We start from the raw sequence: 20,464 nt of genomic DNA on the forward strand, positions 1-20,464 counted from the left end.
ACGGAAAGAAAAAGAAATAAGCACAGAGATTTATATGGTCAGCTGATTTTGTCTAAGGTCCCAAGAACACTCAATAGGAAAGTGACAGTTTCCTCAATAAACTGAAACTGCAAAACTACTAAAAGAAAACATAGGAAGAAGATCCACGACTTTGGTCCAGGCAAGATTTTCAGATATGACCTCAAAACAGAGGCAACAAAAATAAAAACAGACAAATGGATTACATAGAATTAAAAAGCTTCTGCATACCAAATGTAACAATAATTGATATGAAGAGATACTCCCACAGAATGGGAGAAATGTCTGATAAAAGGGTTAATATGAAAAATGTCTAAGGAACTTAGACTCAATAGCAAGCAAATAACTTGACCACAAAATGAACAAGGGACCATAGCACACATTTTTCCAAGAGAGACAGGTATGGCCAACAGTTATATGAAAAAAGTGTCCTTATCCTCAGAAAAATAAAAATTAATAAAACCTTTATGAAACATCATCTCACTCTAGTTGGAATGCCTATCATTAAAAATAAAGAGAGAAAGAAAGAAAGAAAGAAAGAAAGACTGAAGCTAACAAGTGTTGGCCAGTATGTGAAAATAAAGGGACTGATGTGCATTGTTGGTAGGAATGTAAATTCATATAAGCCAATACGAAAAGCACTTTGAAAATTCCTCAGAATCCAAAAATAGAATTATCAAATGATCCAACAACCCTATTACTGGGCACATTTATAAAGTATGTTGAAAAATTAATTATCTATACTTCCATGTTTCAGTGTTATTCATAATAGCCAATACAATGTAAATAACTTAAGGGTCATTCAACAGAGGAATAGATAAAGCAAATGCATATATGTATGTGTAAATGTGTATATCTATATATATGTATGTGTAGATATACATATATATCTACATATATATAACTACACAAATATATCTATATCTACTATATTTATCTATATATATCTATATATCTGAATGTCTACACATACATACATACACATATGCATGTATACACACAAAATGGACTATTATTCAGCCTTAAAAAGGGAAATTCCTGTAATTTTTGGCAACATGAATAAATACAGAGGATATTTTTGCTAAGTAAAATAATGTAGGCATAGAAAGACAAATACCAAATGATCTCACATATATGTGGAATCTAATACAGTTGACCTCATAGAAGTAGAGAGTAGAATGAGAGTTACCAGAGACTAGGTACAAGGGAATAAGGGAGGGAGTTGATCAAAGGGTACAAAGTTTCAAGTAGAAGGAAGAGATTTTGAGATTTATTGCATAGCAGATCCACTGTAGTCAATAATGCACAGTATACTGCAAAACAACTAGGAGTAAATTTTAATTGTTTTAAAATTAAAAAAAATGATACGCAAGCAAGGTGATAGATCTATTATATAGCTGGATTAAATCAAGCACTTTGTATACTTCTGTCAAAATATCATATTGTATCTCATAAATGCATATGATTATAATTTATCAAGAAAACAATACTATTAATAAAAGGAAATTAATATGTGACTGTGAGGAATACCAATGAAGGTGGAGTGAAATGGGCACTCCATGCACACTCTTCTGATGCTTAAACTTATAAATCTCTTGTAAAACAGTTTAATGATGTGCTACAAATATTTAAATGTGCATGCTCTGATCTGTTAATTCCACTTCTAGAAATTAATTTAATAATTAAACTGGAGCTAAAAAAGACTCAAATTGTATTACACAAACTATACCTATAAAGCTATGCTTCCTGTTATACCAGTGAAAAATAAGAAGAGTGGTAAGATAGATAAAAAAATGAAAACTAGGTAGGAGATCTTCAAGGTAATAATCAAGAAAGTGTCTGATTTGTAAGGCAATGTCATATATTGAAGCCCAAGAACAATTACAGGTGATAACAAAGGTAAACGAAGGTAGACACCTGATTGTAAAAATAACCAAATGAGGGCTGGGGATGTGGCTCAAGCGGTAGCGCGCTCGCCTGGCATGCATGAGGCCCGGGTTCGATCCTCAGCACCACATACCAACAAAGATGTTGTGTCTACCGAGAACTAAACAATAAAACATTAAAAATTCTCTCTCTCTCTCTCCTCTCTCACTCTCTCTTTAAAAAAAAATTTCTCTCTCTCTCTCTCTCTCTCTCTCTCTCTCTCTCTCTCCCCCCCCTCTCTCACTCTCTTTAAAAAAAAAGTGTATTAAAAAAATTAATAACCAAATGAATTTGTTTACAAATGAATCATCAAAGTAAGCCAATGTTAAATCTGTACAGTTCCCAGTTTCTCAGCCTTATAGGAAGAACTGTCTCATCTGACACATGGAACATATATTAGGTTACAGAGGTAACAAAGGTTCCTCAACCTAGATCAGGTTAAAGGTCAAAATTTTTCATGAACAAGACAGAATAATGTTATAACACACAAACTAGTAAAATGGCATTTTTCCATATATTTAATATAATTTATTTAATATAAAATATTCCTTGAATTTAACCATATTTTCCACTCTAGACAGAGTCAGAGTATATCCCATCCTGCTAGAGATACTCAGAAAAATGCCACAGTAATAATTAAAGAAGTTTAGTAACATTTATTTAATTTATAAAAACCATGGAAATTTTACAGTGTCTTTCGCCAAGCAGGAAAATAAATTTTGTTTTAAATTTAATTTTTTAACATCATACAATGTTACTATAAAATAAACGGGAATTATAGAAAGCAATAGTCAAATAATACTGACATAATTTCAACAAAATCAAGGGAATTATAAGACTAGGCTGGTATATATATATTTATGCCAGATCGATCCCAAATGCAGTCAGATAATCTGAACCTACAACAAAATTTAATTGCGATTCCCCACCTTTTTTTGAAAGTCAGAAGAAGAATAGAAATTTAGTAGATTAGACAAAGGGGAATGAAGAGAATGGAGGGTATAGGAAAGACAGTGGAATGAATTGGACATAACTTTCCTATGTTTATATATGAATATACCATCAGTGAAACTCCACATCATGTACAACCACAAGAATAGACTCCTAATTAGAAAAAGTTATACTATATTTATAATATGTGAAAATATACTCTACTGTCATGTGTATCTAAAAAGCAGAAATTAAAAAAAAAGAAAGAAAAAGAAGACCAACTATTAATTTTATTTGAATGTTTTCTTAAGGAATAGGGAGTTTTTCCAATGTTCTAAAATTAGTTTGTGATGATGGTTATGTAAATGAAATTTACTGAACTATGCTCCTAAATTATATTTTGTAATATGTAAATTGTTCCTAAAACAGCTTATTTCAAAGTGCACCCTCTACTGGGCAGCTGGGGCAGGCTGCTAACTTGGAAGCTGTTCTCTGTGGCCTAAGAAAATGAGTATGAGCCTGGGAAGTGAGTCCAGAGCAGCAGTTAAAGATAGCATGGCTTTCAGCCTGACCAGTAATGGGTAAATTGTCTTGCCTCACTGGTCCCCTTAAAACAAAGGGCAAAAATGAACATATTAATTAGGGAAAATTTTCTTATATATAGAACTGTTTCAGCCAAGCTTATTCCTTAAAACAAAACTCTAAATCCTTAAAAAAAAACCTGTGACTCACTAGATAGAAAGTCTGGTATACACATAAAGCCCATTCAGTGAAAAATAAAAATGCAAGACATACTTGGGGTTTCAAAAACAAAACAATGAAACAGTAAACTAAACACATTTCACATAGGGCAAAGAAAACAAAACAAAACAAATCCTCACTCACAAAGCATATGTGGAAATGTTCCATATTCAATGGGCCACTTTTTGTCACTATTTTGACTATTACTAGTGTAACTTACATTAGAATACACTTTAATAAACATAAGCATACATATACTATTTTAGATGGCAACATCTCCTAGAACAGGAGAAAATGCAACAGAACTCATTAGGATAGATTTCTCCTTTCTGATTCTAAGATTAAAATAAATTAAATGTCTTTACTCCTAGATATTTCCTTCCTAAATCAACAATGATCCTACTTAACAGATAATACCTGTGGAGTTATTGTTTTTAGCAAAAGTTCTACTTTTCCTTTCAAAACAGTGAAATGGTGAAAACTAACAAGGAAATTAATCCTAATTAAAACCTAAGCCTTATATTCATATTGGAAATATAATTTTTTATTAAAATATTAACTCATTAGCAATTCTCACAATTATATTGAGTTTTTATACCTTTAATGGACACCAAAAGTTCAAAATGTTTTCCCATAGAAAATTCTAAACAACAGCAACAATGACAAAAAATAGAATTAGAAAACAAATCTCCATATAGCATAATCTATAGATTCAACAATTTTGATAATTTGGCACACTTGCTTTATCTACCTTTCTACATATGTACTTTTTTCTGTGTACTTTCATATAAACTCCAGCCTCCACGTCTTCTACCCCTATGGATGTTAGTGAGCATCTCTAAAAAAATAATAAATTTAGTGACTACCAAATGTTTCTTTAAATAGAAATGTATTTTCAGTCATATCATGAAGATGCATAAATTTAATATTTACTTAGTATCTACAAAAGATAAACTCTTGAGAATCCTAAATCGTTTCTTTCCATTAAAATGTATCTGGCTCCTATTTTTTCTATTAGAAATTACAAAAGTATAGGTAAAACTTTAAAAATTTTAATACTAAAAAGAAAGCAAGTGAAAATTTTGTTTTTAAGTCAAGCTTGCCCCTGTATTACATTTATATATTTCTGTTTAATAATGTAAGTTCATAATTCTCCTGAATATTGAAATCAGAAGCAATCTTCTACCTAGATGTGCAAATACTGAACCTTAAAAGAGAGTTACCAAGCCGTGAATACTGTAAAAAATGAAAATTCTGGAGTATAATTTATAGTGTTTAATGAAATTTGTACATATTGGATATACTGGAATATCATTTTAACATGTGATCACTTTCATTGACATAAACTAATATTATGTCAGTGTATTTTTTATATCACTGTAATTTTATGTCACTGTAAAATTAAATTGCATTAATAGCACTAATGATACAGCCATTATATTTTCACATAAGATAAAAGGAATTTAAAATTTAGATAAGCATTGATAGAAATGCCAAATTATCATACCAAAATATCAAAACACTAAATTAGTATTTTAGCTCCTGATCATATTTTGACTTTTATTCATATATTTTGTACACATTTTCCATGTGTATTTTTGGGATTATTGAGGATTAAAATATATGTCTGAATATAATATCTAATCTTTTAATCTTTCTATGCATCAAGTATTAAATCCATACCTTCAAAGTAGCCATCTCTTTTAGACGGTGTCTGCTTTGGTGAGTTTATAACAGAAACTTTATTTTCATTGTTTTTGAATAATGCTAGGCGCACACTAGGATCTAGACAAAAAGAACAAGAGAGAAGATCAGCTCTGGGTCATTCTTTCTCTAAAAGGACCACATTTTTTTATGATGGTATTAAAATACTATCCCTTCTATAGGATTCTATGATATTGATTATCTCATTTTCCAATTTATAATATGAAAAGGTAGCCAACCAATATTCTTGGTTGTCTGAATATACACATAGCCAATACTTAGTATAAAGGACAGTAACACTAATAATGTGAAAAAAGTTGCTTGTAAACTATGGCATCATATACTTTACTATTTACTAATTTACCTCCTTTTTAAAATCCCTAATATTTCTTCTAGAATAAAGCAAAATTTCTATAGATGGATAACTAGGCAATAAAGTTCTCATTATAGAAAAAAAAAACATGTTTTCAACTTTTCCCCCTCTAAATTACAGAGCTAGGATATGGGAAGAGGAAAGCAAGGCAGCTATTAGATTGAGGGCCAAAGAAAAAAAGACTATTTCATTAATTTTATACATACAATTTTGGTGTTTTTTTCCTAAATATATTGTATTTACCTACCAAAGTCGTATAAATACTCTAAAGGTTTTAAAGCCTAAAATATCCTAAATATATTAATTTTACAAAATAAAAAGTGTGATTTAAATGTAGGGCATGTAACTTTTTATTTGAAATAAATGGTTCTCTGGAATATGAAAAATGAGAATTCAGTACTTTTGTATTATGAGGTTTTGCTTAAGAACTCTAAGAAGACAGTGATGCAAGTACTAGGGAATGAAATCCAGGGTGGAAAGTTATGCATTTAGTAGGGTAGCAAAGCCACAATTTGGAGTAGCACACATTTTCATAATATTCTGTATCATCTTGCAGAAGAGAGTTTAAGAATCTTTGATTAATATCTAGTAAAATAGAACTGAATATGCTAAGTGGGAAAACAAGATATTAAATGTCATGAATATTAAACAGTATATTTTAATTAAATGATAAAGTAGCATATTTCTTAGAATGTGCATTAGAAAAGCAGAATAAATAGCATTTGCAGAGTTATTCTCCAATATAAGCAACCTGATGATTTTCATTTTTTTAGTAATAATTTATCCTTAGTAATTTTGATTGACACACTACACCAAGATTATACTTCTTTAACATTAGAAAAATTTCAATGTTTGGGTACTTCCCTAAGTGTAGGCAACCTAAAGTGTTTTAATAATTGGATATTTCTACATTAATTCATTTTGAATTATCAATATAAATAATATTGATATTATGTATATTTCATTGAATAAGTTTTATGTGTCACCTAAATCATTTAAAAAGTATTGATATATCAAAAGAAGCATTACTCAATCAGGGAAGACAGATTTATATGGGTTCACAAACTGTGTGGTACCTCACAACTTCTTTTGATAACTTATAACCATCTTTCTATTCTCCTGCTCTTCTTGCCTCTTGGCAATGACTGGCAATTCAACATTATTAGTTCAGATTTTAGTTTCAATTTTTACCAGTTGTATCACTCTAAAAACAATTACTCTCACTTTGTGACTTCTCTGTCCATCAGAAATAATACTGACTTTCAAGAACTACTGTGAGAATTTAATGTAATAATGTGTGTAAAGCATCAAATCTAATACCCATATAAGTGTGGACACTCAATAAATGACAGTTAGCAGATAGATATATATTACAACATAAACAACTATAATATTTACAACCTATTGTACTCTTGGAAAAGACCATAAATCTTTCATAGTATAAGAAATAGATGGATCCATAATATCTCCCTTTTATTAAATATAGCACACAAAACAAAAGCTATGGATCTTTTATAAATTCTTTGGTACTTCCTTGGGCAAGCAACAATCTATCTATGAATTTTTTTTTTTTTGGTACGGGGAATTAAACTCAGGGGTACTAAACCATTGAGCCACATTCCCATCCCTACTTTGTATTTTATTTAGAGACTGGGTCTCACTGAGTTGCTTAGCATCTTGCTGTTGCTGATGCTGGCTTTGAACTGGAGATCCTTCTCTCTCAGGCTCCCAATTTGATGAGATTATAGGCATGAGCCACTGTGCCCAATTTATGAGGTTATTTTTTAAATATGTAGAATAGGGATAATAATAGCACTTCCTTATACTATTATCAAGATCAAAAAATTTAATACCTGTCAAATAACCAAAATAATCAGCTCAATTTATTCAATAAAATAGTTTTATTCCCCAAGTATAAATGTCCTTTCATTTCAAAACATTCTGCTTGCATCAGCAAAAATTGATTTAAAACTTAATTCAGATTGCAAAGGGATAATGTAAGAAGCAAGATACACTTTGGTAATTTAAGATAGAGGAAAAAAATCACTTGATTTTAATAGTTCCTAGAAATACCACCTTGGTTAAGACACTATTCTTACTCCCCCACCACCCTGAATACAGTCTAGTAGAAAGTCAGGGGATAAGGATGTGTAAATTACAAATGGTGACACAGTTTTCACGCACTGTAAAATTAGTTTTGCACATAATTCCACTCCTCTGTGATCATTAATACCAGTTCTGCTACTTTTTTATTTTCATTTTTTTAAGAAAATTTTGAGTCTCCCAAATATGGCTTGCTTATGACAGGAAATAAAAATATTTTTAAAAACCTCTACGTAAGTAAGCTGAGTTCCTACTATGAACAAGGCTTTATACTTTAATGCTCTATATCACTTATCTCATTTAAGTAATATAATTTTAGTTAGACAATAGAAGTATCCATATCAATATTTCTTTTTTGAATCCTCTCACTTAAAATTGTCATTTTGCAAACAAATTGCTTTCCTACAGTCCTTGAACTACTCAGTGCACATTAAAAAACGAAATTACCCTTTCTTAATTTCCACCTGGTTAATTTTTGGCTGTGATTAAATGTTAACCTTTTGCTTCATCTTGTTATTTCTTTTCTCTAGGAAATTTTGATATGCATCAATATGATAAATCTAGAAAAACCATATTATGTGTGCATCCTATGTTCTTAGCCCTTAAACATTTTACCAGCTGTTCTGTACCAAAATCCATACACTCAGAACATTCTAAGAAACACTTCACATCAAAACCAGTCACCACGCCCCTTCCCCAGCTAGCAAATCTCAGACTTGCTACCAATTATGCTTGCTACCCTAAGGTTATTGACCCTGCATGTTTTCAATAAACCTGTAACTCGCCTTACATTTGATATTCTTCACTGCAGTACTGCATTCTAAACTATCCTCAGTTTCTGCTAAATTCCAATGCAGATCACCAAATTTTGTAAATACTAACCAGACAACAGTAAAGCATAAACAAACAACCCACAAAAACAATACTGGTCATTATTGGTTGAAGCTGATATCACTCATGAGGGGAAAAGCAATTATTTATTTACTGAGAAAAACAACTATAACCCAAACATAAACTGGGTAGATCATGATAGCTCTTCCCAATTTTAGATTTCATCCCATACCTTCTAATCAATTCCTCTTCCTTGTCCTACACTCTGCCTCCTTCTCTTTAAAGCAGATGGCTTCACTTAAAGCAACAGAAGTCATCAATAATGAATCTCCCCAACAGCTGTCCACACTACATTTCCTCAGTTCCTTACATCTTTATTAAACATCTTCCTTCAGTTTCTTCCTCTATCTGCAACTGATTCCATTACACCTCACTTTTTTAAAATTTAAGTCACCTTATGCCTTTTGTCCTATTTTCACTCTCATCTTCAAACATTATTGAATTCTATTCCTTGGCTAATAAAAATGTAAAGATATGAACAAGAAATATTGTTAAGTGCTTGCTACTAAATTGCTCTCAGTTTTTCATGGCAGAAATTTGAATTAAAGTTTCCAAACTCATGTTTACACCCCATGTCCTTGAGGACCACTGCCTTTGTTTAATTGTAGGATATCATTTATTGCACTAATTAATAATTCCTATTCTCTGACACCTCTCCTACCATTCTACCAACTCCCATAGATCTGGCTGTGCTCCCGGCAGTTTTATGGACAATGTTGCCCTCTGGTGGCTTGAAGTTAAAAATTGTAAATTGTTAACATAACACACACACACACACCATTTCCATGTATATTTAAAGATTACTAGTATATTTAAAGTATTTCACAGGAGTTAACTATTTAGCAGGATTTCAATATTTAAAACATTGATTTAGATCATTAGTAAGTAAAATTTTAAAATTATGGCTATTATTTGGATAGATTCCAGTAAATTAATGGCATAGCACACATTGACTGATTTATAAAACTGAGAAAGGTAATAGAAAAATATCTATTCTCTAGGAAGAAAACCCAAGGTAGAGACTTAAATCATTTATTCAATCATTTATTCAAAACTAAAAGAAGTGACATGAGTCATTAACATAACAGAAGATAAATAAGATGTGATCCTTAGAAAGGATTGCCTTGATTTTTTTTCGTTCCCTTTGATCCTCCCTTAATATTTTAAATTTGTGTATCTGCTGTGAAGGAGAAACAGGAATATAGGATAATATAAAGCTCATATGTAGAATAATAATATGGGATAATACATAGGTTATATGTAGGCATTCGAATTTCTAAGAAATGTTGCTTTTGTTTTCTTAATCTAATATAATTTTAATGAAACAAAAGAAGAATTGTGCAAAATTCAAAATCTCACATAATAACATAATGCAGTTTGAATTACAATCCTGTAAAAAGAGTAATAATCCCCATAAAAATGATACAATTGCCACTCAGGATTTTTAATCTAACAGAGCATGCTTTGTGAGCACTGACAAAATGTTAAGATGTAGTTACTAAACTGGATGGTTGGCTGTGCTTTTTCATTTGTTACCCTACCATGCCCCCTTGTGACTGATAAAAAGTAGCTTTATTTTTTGACCTAATTATATTGAATTGTGGCCATTAAAGCAATAATATTTATGTGTGAGCATATATTGCTTATTGAATCCTTTGCTAATACATATTTCTCATGGTGATTTATGAAAAAGGACCCAACCAAAACAAAATAGCCCCTCAATTACAAGAATCAGTAAGAAAGAAATATTTTTCAAGACAGAATCATATGGCAAATCTGACAAGGTAAACTTTTCCTTAGCTTTGAATGCAGAAGCTACTGAAAAAAAAAACCTAAAAATATCTTTTAAGAATAGTTCTAGAAAAATTTCTGGAAGATAAATAGGTGAAAATTATTTGATGAAAATTGGTTGAATCAGTTCTTAAACCTTTTTCACAGCTGATCTTGCCCCAGGAGTTTCAGAAAAAAAATTAATTCTCAAAACAGTTGTTTTTCTCATAGTCTTGAAGATGGATAGAAATAGACATCAGAGCAATAAAAGAATTTATTAAAGCACACTGATTTATTTTACTGGATACCACATCCCCAGAACTGAAAAGAGTGTTTGACTGTTGCCTGGGTTTTGGTTACTGTTTCACCAGGTAACCACCACAGAGTTTTCTGCTCACAGAGACTTCATAAACTTAGTAGGAGTTTACTAGATGAGAGTGCAGGTCACAGACAATTTGGAAATCACAATATTTATTTATATTTTCTTAAAAATGCTTAAAATCCCAACATTTAAAACCCAACAAAATTTTAATACATACAAAATTATAATTATCTCAAAAAGATAACATAAAATTATCATTAACGTAAAACCAACAAAGGAAACTTGTACAATTCTAAAAATGAATCCTCTGTAACTTCTCAATAGCTGATTAGTGATGTGCCAATAAATCAGTTATTCCGTGGAAAACAACAGTATTTTGGTTATTTTATTTCTATTTTTTTAAACATTAAAACACACATACACACACATGTTATTCAGAATTCTACTGAATTAGTAATTTAAAATAATACATAGAAAAACAATAAAGAGTTTTGAGTGCTTACTTGTATGTTTACATATAAGACAGAATTATAGGAGATCATAAATTTCTTTTCTGATGAACAAAAACTCAGTTATTTAAAAATGATACTTATAACAAGCCTATTAGTGCATCAGTTCATAAAGTTACAAATAAAAATGCAGTTACCTGCTGTATGTAAATAATTTTAAATAGTGCTAAATAAAGAAATAAAATCATAATAACTTGCTATTTCTTGCTCTGACATCTGTAAGCTCTTCCACATATTAATTAACTATACTAAAATAATTATTGTTATCTAAAGACATGATTTGAAGAGTAGCCTGGCAAGTAGGATAGAAGATGCCTTTGAACACTTCCCAAATTCTTCAAAAACTACAGTCCCAAACACATAAATTGTGTTTCTTTTTCAATGTATCAAGTTGAAAAATCTTCATAGCTTATTAAATCCTTGAAACTGATGAATTTATACTGTTTACTGAATAATCAAGCAATATAAGAACACACAAAGGAAAATGAAGCTGATGCTCTTTAGAATCAACATTCCCCCAAATGAACCACTTTAGAAGCAAATTATAACATAATACTCAGTACACAATAGATAGAATAATAAATAGAAATGTAGATAAGAAACAGGGTAAAAGTATTTTAAAAGTACAATAAATCCTTCAATGTAATAGCATAGTAATTTTCTCTAATTTTTTAAAATTTATTTTTGGTGTAATTATTTTAGACATTCATCTATGCATTCATTTATTTCATATTAAAATAGTGTATAAACTATATTTTTAAAGAATTTATCTTCAATATCTCAAATAGTTACTATCAAAGAATATTAATTACTTACCTAATTTTTTCTTTAATTTCTTCGATTTCATTTTCTGTGCCCTTTTCAGCATTTGTTGAGCAGTAGAAATATCCTTAAATCCCCTGTTAAAAAATGAATTTCATGAAGGCAAAAAATATCCAGGCCTTGTATATACACATAAAGATAAATACACATCTGAATTACATCATCCTAAAATAAATTTGTATTCCCATTTAATCAGACGCTTAGTTTCTTGAAAATTAATAAAGACATTCTCAAACCCTGAAAATTATCTGTCTTGGACATTTATTAATCTCTCAATTTCTTAATTTTTAGTGTAGAACAGATCACATACCATTCTTCTGAAATTTTTTCTTCTTTTTCAGATCTTAGTAAACTCTTTCTACTAGTCTTAGACTCAGATGTCCAGGATAAAGTTCCATTTTCTGATCTGGCAATAGAAATAAATGACTTTTAACTGAATCAACACAAATATCAGCACGGTCTAAAAGTACAAGCTGTTTATGTTGTCTCAAACTTGGAAATAAAATCCATTTACAGAAAAACTTTATCTTGAAAAGTAATAAAAGTCTGCCATTAATTTTAAATGTTTACATTTCAATTACTTGAAGCATATTTCAATCCTATTGCTGAAAGTAATGCAGCACTGGGACTTTTATTCTAATTCTTATCTCCACCTATAAAGCAGTAAAGATCCACTTGTTTGCAATAATTAATTACATTATTTTGCCAACACATAAGTTTTGTAGTTGCTTTAACGCACCTACCTCACATTTTTCTTACACTGAAAACTCAAAAAAATGATATTTTTAATATTGATTGTTGTTCCATCTTTTAAACAAGTAAATTCACATCTATCTTTGTAATGCTGCTTAAAGAATATAATGTTTTGTCATTTATAGGTTGATTTCCTAAGAGAATAATTTAGCTTACCTGCCATTTAAGTGTGTGTGTTCTGATGAAAAACAATTTTCTTTGTCATTACATAGCCATGCTTGAGCTGGATGACTTGGTAAATTAAGTGAGGCATCATCATATTTCAAAGTTCCAGAGATCTTATCAGACAAAAATGTAAATAAGTGTAAAGAAAATTGGAAAATTCTATCATTTATAAAGTATTGCTTTCTATTAATGTTACCAAGTAGTTTCATGAGGGAAACTCAAAAATATTAAAAACTTTTTTAAATGAAATTTCTGGAGAATTCATACATGACTTGTTATAATGATGTAGAACACGTATTTTGGTATAGTTCACATATGTAAAATGATTAATAGCAAAGATCTTTAAAAAATATCAGAAAACAAAAACTTCAAAGATTATCAAATAAATAACAGATATTGCAGTCCATTGACCTCTGACTGAGAATCTTCAGCTGCTGCCCTTTTAATGCATATTTTTGTATTTTTAAAGTGCTGTCAACTAGTGATTTTAGTCTACTGCCAAATATGCAGCTGAAGCATATCATTATTATTTTTTTTTTGCTACTGTGAAATAAAGTGTTGAAAGAAATCCAAAATAAAGAAAAAAATAGGAGTAAATGAAAGAAAAGCTACATGAAAAATTACATCTGGGGATGAGGAGGAAGTCAAAGGCTTCTAAAAGTAATTATGTTTTTCAAGTCAATAAATTGTATTATTAATCACTGCAGCATAGCATAACCTTAAGAAATGAACAAAGATCGAGAACTCAGAAGTTTCCATGACATGTTACCTTTGGCCAGTGCAGCTGGTTTGAGAGAAGCAGTGTTTGTGAAGGGAAGCGGGTGGAATCTAAATCTAGCCATTCTTTCTCTAAGGCAGCCTGCACAAATAGTAACATTAAAATATACAAAATTCAGTTTGCACAGCTTTCACTAAGTTTCCTTTAAATTGTCTTATATACTACAAATGTTGCCAAAACATATCAGAATTTTTATTTACAGGGAATTTGCTATTTGCTATTGTGAGAGGATATGCAACTATATAATGCAAACATACTAAGAAATAGGATAAGTCTTTTCATCTCCAGGTTTCGTATAAAGTGAAAACTTGATATTTAAGTACTCTTAAAATGAGGTACAGATTGTTCTGGGTATTTAACTCTTTAAAACTATGACTTTGAGCCAAATCTAGACCTACCCAAGTAAAATAATATTTTAGCTCTTTGCAAATTAAAGTACCTTCTAGCAAACATGATTGAAAACATTACAATAAACATATATAATTAAAAATTATATTTTTTTAAACCAGAGTATATAAGCCAGCTTTTTCTTAGTTTGTTACGAATTTCACAAATTTTCTGATAGAAACCAGAATTTTAGTCAATGAATAAAACATCACAATGAATATGGTTCCTGTTATTATTATGCTTTAATTCAACTGTTTGAATAAAAATATAAATTCAAATTTTAATTCTTGAAACTCCTATTTTAAATCTCCTCTCTCTTTGGCTTGAAACATCTTTGTTCCATTGACATAATTTCCAAATTCTATCTATAATGAAATTGTACTGATTATATTATCATTGTATATTTAAAATATAATTATCCAAATTTTATTTAATTGGATTATCTCACATAGCTTAGAAAAGACTTCTGTGGTTCTATAATATTTTTTGGATTGTTTTGGGGAAAAAAAACCCAAGAGCATCAGAGGAATACCGATTAATTTTTTAAAAGGCTGTAAACTGAACAAAAACAATTTTTATTTAAAACTAGAATGATTATATTCTGAGGAGATTTAAAAACACTTTTCATTTATACAATTCCAGTACTTCTTGACTGCCATTTGAAAGACTACAGGAAAGGCAGGACAAAGGCACACTGACAAAAGATTGGCAGTGCCCTGACAAATTTTCACTGAGGCTTTCAGTCTTAGCAAATCTTCTACTATTTGAAGACTGTGTAAACAAGGCACATCTATTCAGTAGTTAAGTACTTTGCAAGATTTCTTCCAGATAAGGATTATTAGTATTCGTATTATAGTTATCTATGATTTAAGAACGCATATCTGGTTTATGAATTGCTATTTTCAGTTTGGTAAGAGTAATGAGTTCAAGAGATATACTGTATAACATGGTGACTAGAGTTAATAACAGTTCATTGCCTTCTTGAAAATCAGTAAGTAATGTTCAGCATTCTCACCAACAACAGTGATAAATATATGTATTAATCCATACTATAAGTTTGATTTAGCCTTTCCACAATGCATACATATTTCAAAACATCATTGTGTTACACAATAAATAATTTTTGTTAATTAAAAATTCAAATTTTAGTCTTCCCAAATAAAGAGCACAGAGTATGTGCAAGAGAGAGAAGTCATTTTCTCATCAGAACCATTAGTGTTCCTCCTTCTCATCTTCACAGAGAGAAAAGGTTTGAAAATGGCAGTCCAGAAACAATGACTATAGTTCAGAGGGGCACCACAATAAAAGGAATCAAGAGACTGTGTCAGTTTTTAAATGAAAGAGTTGACATGAAGGGAACTTGCTTTGATATGTCTGGGGAATTTAAGAAAATAAACTATTGCAATTTATTTGCAATATATTTAAGCTGCTAATGTTAACTCCGTGTTAAATCATGCCAGGAATTCAGCAAACTCCCACTGACTTATACAATGAAAATGCTTATGATGGATGATAAATAAATTTGATGACTGAACCATTTAAAAATTGCTATTTGATGCAAAATAGCAAATGGGATTTAGGACTTAGATTTTTAATTATTCTTGATGACAAATAGATGAAAATCTAGATCTCTTTGAGGGAAGATCAAGGGCTACTACACATCAGCTGATGAAAAATTGCTAAAATGAGGAGAGATATGAAGGAAACAATATTACAAAAGGCAACATGACAACTGACAAGTGTCTGTGGCAAAGGAACAGTGTTGTCAGGGATGGAGCCTGAGTTTTATGATAATTTTTTTATGGACAATTTGTTTTTTCTTAAACACCTGCCAACCCAACTCCTTTTTAAATGTTATTTGTTTTCTCTCTGCAGCAGAACAAGGTCTCCCATAGCACAGTGACCTCTTTGCCTTATTATATAGATATTGAAAGAGTGCTCTTACTTGAAAAACTTATATAAATAAGTCTGGGGAAAAGTTTGCTTTTTAAAAATTGATAATTAAAAATACAGAAAACTTTGCAAAACACCTTTTCTTAGATGAATGTAAGATCACAAACTTTTATAGAATTTCAGGATAATTCTTTCCTCAAGAAATTTCTAGAAGCTCACAGAGGAGGTTAATACAAAATGCTAAAGATGCGTGTAATTTTACCATTATACAATCACAACCAAAATAATTACCAACCAAAATTTATTATAAAACAAAATTTATTAACCAACCAAAATTATTATCAAGTATATTTAGCATTACCTAGTACATTGAGGAAAATAAAATTTCAAAGTGCCAGGAAAAATTAGCCAAGAGTTATAAATACAGCACTGTCTTTTAAAATGCATCTTAAAATGTCATGCTTACAACTGCACATTTATACTATTTTTGGCTATTTCTAAGAAAACTTTATGTTCAGATATCCTTGACTTACAACTAAGGGTTTATAAAGCATTCTTATTACTATAGGACTATTGTCATATTTACTTACATATTGAAAGTGAATTTGAACTTGAATATATTTGTATCTGAACATTCACAGTTAAACATTTGATCCAACATACACATATTTGGCTTTTGTCCATAGAAGAAAACATTATCCTATAATTCAATTTTGATAGCATGGAAAATAAAGCCATCAGGAAGAGAATGTGCAAATAACACAGATGTTGTAATGTGTGTGTGTGTGTGCGCATGCGCACACATGCAAAATTTTTCATTCTATTTATAAAATCCTTTAATTTGACTCATGAAATGAGGACCAGATTTGCTCCAAGCCTCAAGTCAGTGAATGTTGAATGGTCATAGAGATTCTAAAAATAATAGTTTGACCTCTTTCTTACTACATGACTCACTTCTACCAGTATGGCTCAACAATTTCCCTTTCTGTCCAGGTGATGCTTAAACTACACCAAAAAGAATTACTTTGAATTTTTTTCTTCATATCTTTTATAGCATCTCACAATCATTGAGGTTCATAAAGCTGGCCCAATATGAACCCCAAGTTCTGCTTTCTAAACTACTTCTTCAGTTCTCCTACTTTAGAAGAATAGGTGTTTATATCGTTAAATATGACTGTTGTATGGCAAACATGTCTCTTTCCACTACACTTATATCACTTGTCTTTACTCTTTTTCTTTCCCACTATTAAGTTTTGTCTATTTTCCTCCAGTGTACCATAACATATAACACTCTATGAGGTTAATTTGAGACACGGATAAAATATAAACTCCAGATCAGTAAATTGCCCAGCTTCTCATATTTTGCCTCCTTCTTAAAATTATTCCTGAAAATACTAAATTTGACTTAAGACTGAGACAAAAGCCAATTCTGATTATCATGGTTTTCTGATTTTATGGTATGATATTAGCTTTTCTCATATTCTTTGAGTTTAAGGATTCATACATTATCAGTCATTTAAATTTAAAGACAATTAAAAAAACTAGGAATGAAATTACCATATGACCCAGCTATCCCACTTTTCGATATTTATGCAAAATAACTTAAATGAGCATATTACAGTGATACAGTACGTCAATATTTGAAGCAACAGAACTCACAATTGCTAAGTGTGGAACAAACACAAATGGTCATCAAAAGATAAATGGAGAAATAAAATGTGGCATATATAAACAATGGAGTTTTATTCAGGCATAAAGAAGAATAAAATTATAGCAATTGCAAGTAAATGAATGAAACCAGAGAACATCAAGCTAAATGAAATAAGCCAGACCCAGAAAATCAAGGGTCAAATGTTTTCTCTCATATGTGGAAGCTAAAGCAAAATAAGGGGGAAAAGGAGTGGGTGGGGTGGGTGTGTAGAATTACTTGAAAATAGAAGAGATATTAGTGGAGTAGAGGGGAGGGAGGAGGGATGGGGAATTTGAGGGACACTGAAATGAAATTGACCAAACTATCTTATGAACATATAGAAATATACCACAGTGAATTTTACCTTCATAGAGATTATGTATATCTATAAAACACTAATTAAAAAATTAAAACTTAATAGAAGAAAGATTACTGGAGTAGAAAAGGTACAGGGAGAGAGAGGAGGGGAGGGAACTAATTATCTTCCATGCTTGTATGTCACAATAAACCCCAATGTTATGTATAACTATAATGTACTAATAAAAAAGTTATATATATATATGTGTATATATATAATTTTAAAGACAATTGCATTGGTTCTTTATGTATTGACTTCTAAATAGCACGAGTAAAAATGAAAATAAAAGATCTTAAGTTAACAAATAAAAACATCAGCTAAAGTTTATTTCAAATTAAAAAGATTAAAAAAAATGAAAGGGCCAATGTAGACCACTATATCAGACTACTAAAATAGGCTATTTTAGTGTTTCATATCTATTATATTCTAGAAAAAGTTGCAAAATTTTTCCCCAAAGGAAATAAGAGATCTCGGCTTACTAAAATTGCTAAACTTATTTTTCAACGTGGGCTCAAGGCTCTGGATAATATCTTATCCATCATTATTTGAGAGGTTCATTATGAATATTATAGATAGAAGATACTTAATGGAAGGAGACAATTCTACATCTGCATGTCCTGAGACAGCTTTTTTCTAGACTATCTTTTCAAGGATGTTTGCATAGCTGACAGCCTGGGAAGACAGAAAAACATTTCTCTCCATCACTGTCCTACCAAGAACCATTGTATATGGAGCATGTAAATTCAATGGACAAGTTTCGACTTGGCTCATGGTGGAAGCAGGAGCTAAAGTTATCTGATGAGTGGGTTCCTTTAGGTCAATTCATTGTTCTCTTGTTGCTGCTTCTAGATCTGAATGCATAGTAGAAACTAAGATATTAATGAGATTACTTTTGCATTCCACGAGTGTCAGATAAGAATATACTAATAGGGAAAGAGTTGCAGATTGTGAAGTTCTCATGCGACAAAATTTGTGTTTTGCTGCCAGTGGAATGACTAGTGGGTCAGGATTTAGTGTGAGCCTCTCCACCCTCTGATGTCCAAAGTTTTTATAATATAGATGATATCCTGCTGGTTGCCAAGTCAAAATGGTATGTGAATTATATCTCAATTTTTAAAAAAATCACTTTCAGCTTGATTGTGGTATTATCACATCTCTGCCAGGAGGTGTGGCTAGTAAACCTGGACAAAATTCTGGGTCTCTTTGTCCAAGTAGTTTCTTGAGACTTTGTGGAAAAATGAACATTGCCCAGTACTCCCAGTAGACAAAGAGAAACAACTACTTCTTCAGTTTTTCATATTAAAAAAGAAGGTCTAACACCCATCAATACGGAACCTCTGGCAATAGAAGCAGACTTTACCTGGAGGTATTGCTTAGTGGTTTTGGATTTGTGACATTCCTGACACAGCCATTAGGGTTTACTTGTATAGGAAAGCACCTGTTAGTTTCCTGCTGGGCTGTTAGAAACTAAATAACTGGCTCTAGGAGACCTTGTGACTCTCTAGTTAGATATTACCAGATTTGGATTCAATGATATTAAAGGTAGAAGGTCTCCAAAAATACTCTCATCAAAAGAAAAGGGTATATCAAAATATGTTGCTACCTGGCTTCAGTGGCAGGTCAGCTTTACATGAAAAAATTGGCAGCTGTCCTTCTTAGGGAAACTTAATCTCCACTCCACAACTGGTTGAGAGGGATCTCCATTAACATAGATTCCCTTAAATTCTAGCACCTAGGATGGTTTATCTTAGGTAAAATCCAACTTACTCTTGGGCTGTTGCCAGTGTCATCACACTAGCAGATTAACCACATCCTGTTTGAGCCCTCAAATAACAAATCACAGTTGCTTATACAACTATCTGGGTTATTCATATGTATGATCACAGTAAGGGTCCATTTCCCATTGAGAATGACCAATATTATGTCATTGATTGGGTATGCCTGACTCTTTTTCAGATACAAAAACTGTTAATGTGTGTCAGACTTGTGACTCTTATCATTTGTCCTGTAGTAGAGGAGGTCCCATCATAATCCACAGGTTATAAATCAGCTGACTCTGGCCATACATATGTGGTCCTTGAAAGTAGTCTGAATAATTTCTCAGGTTCTGAACTCTTTGAGTATGATATATATGTGCCTTTTTATCACAAAAGTTACTTGATAATGAGCTGACAGCTCAAGTATACCTCTTTCTTTTCTCTCTAATTCTTTTTGTTAAAGCAATTGGAAAATATGACTATCATCAGAAAAGGGACATATGCTTGCAGTCACTTGTTAAATAATGTATAGGAAGAAATTCATAGGAGTGATAAAGACAAATTTTTGACAACT

The 20,464-nt window shown here is 31.0% G+C and overlaps 1 protein-coding gene across 1 annotated transcript in view; it reads right to left on the reverse strand.

Moving 5' to 3' along the window:
* Positions 1–20,464, reverse strand: part of Lrriq1 (leucine rich repeats and IQ motif containing 1) — a 182,134-nt gene that overhangs the window by 68,709 nt on the left and 92,961 nt on the right. Inside the window, exons 19-23 of the mRNA XM_078053052.1 lie at positions 13,797–13,886; positions 13,019–13,140; positions 12,420–12,515; positions 12,104–12,186; positions 5,299–5,400 (exon numbers count right to left, since the gene is read on the reverse strand). Of these exons, the coding sequence (XP_077909178.1) occupies positions 5,299–5,400; positions 12,104–12,186; positions 12,420–12,515; positions 13,019–13,140; positions 13,797–13,886 (493 nt within the window). The remainder of the gene's footprint in view (positions 1–5,298; positions 5,401–12,103; positions 12,187–12,419; positions 12,516–13,018; positions 13,141–13,796; positions 13,887–20,464) is intronic.

Source organism: Ictidomys tridecemlineatus, chromosome 6 (assembly GCF_052094955.1).
Source record: "Ictidomys tridecemlineatus isolate mIctTri1 chromosome 6, mIctTri1.hap1, whole genome shotgun sequence".
Taxonomy (NCBI): Eukaryota; Metazoa; Chordata; class Mammalia; order Rodentia; family Sciuridae; genus Ictidomys; species Ictidomys tridecemlineatus.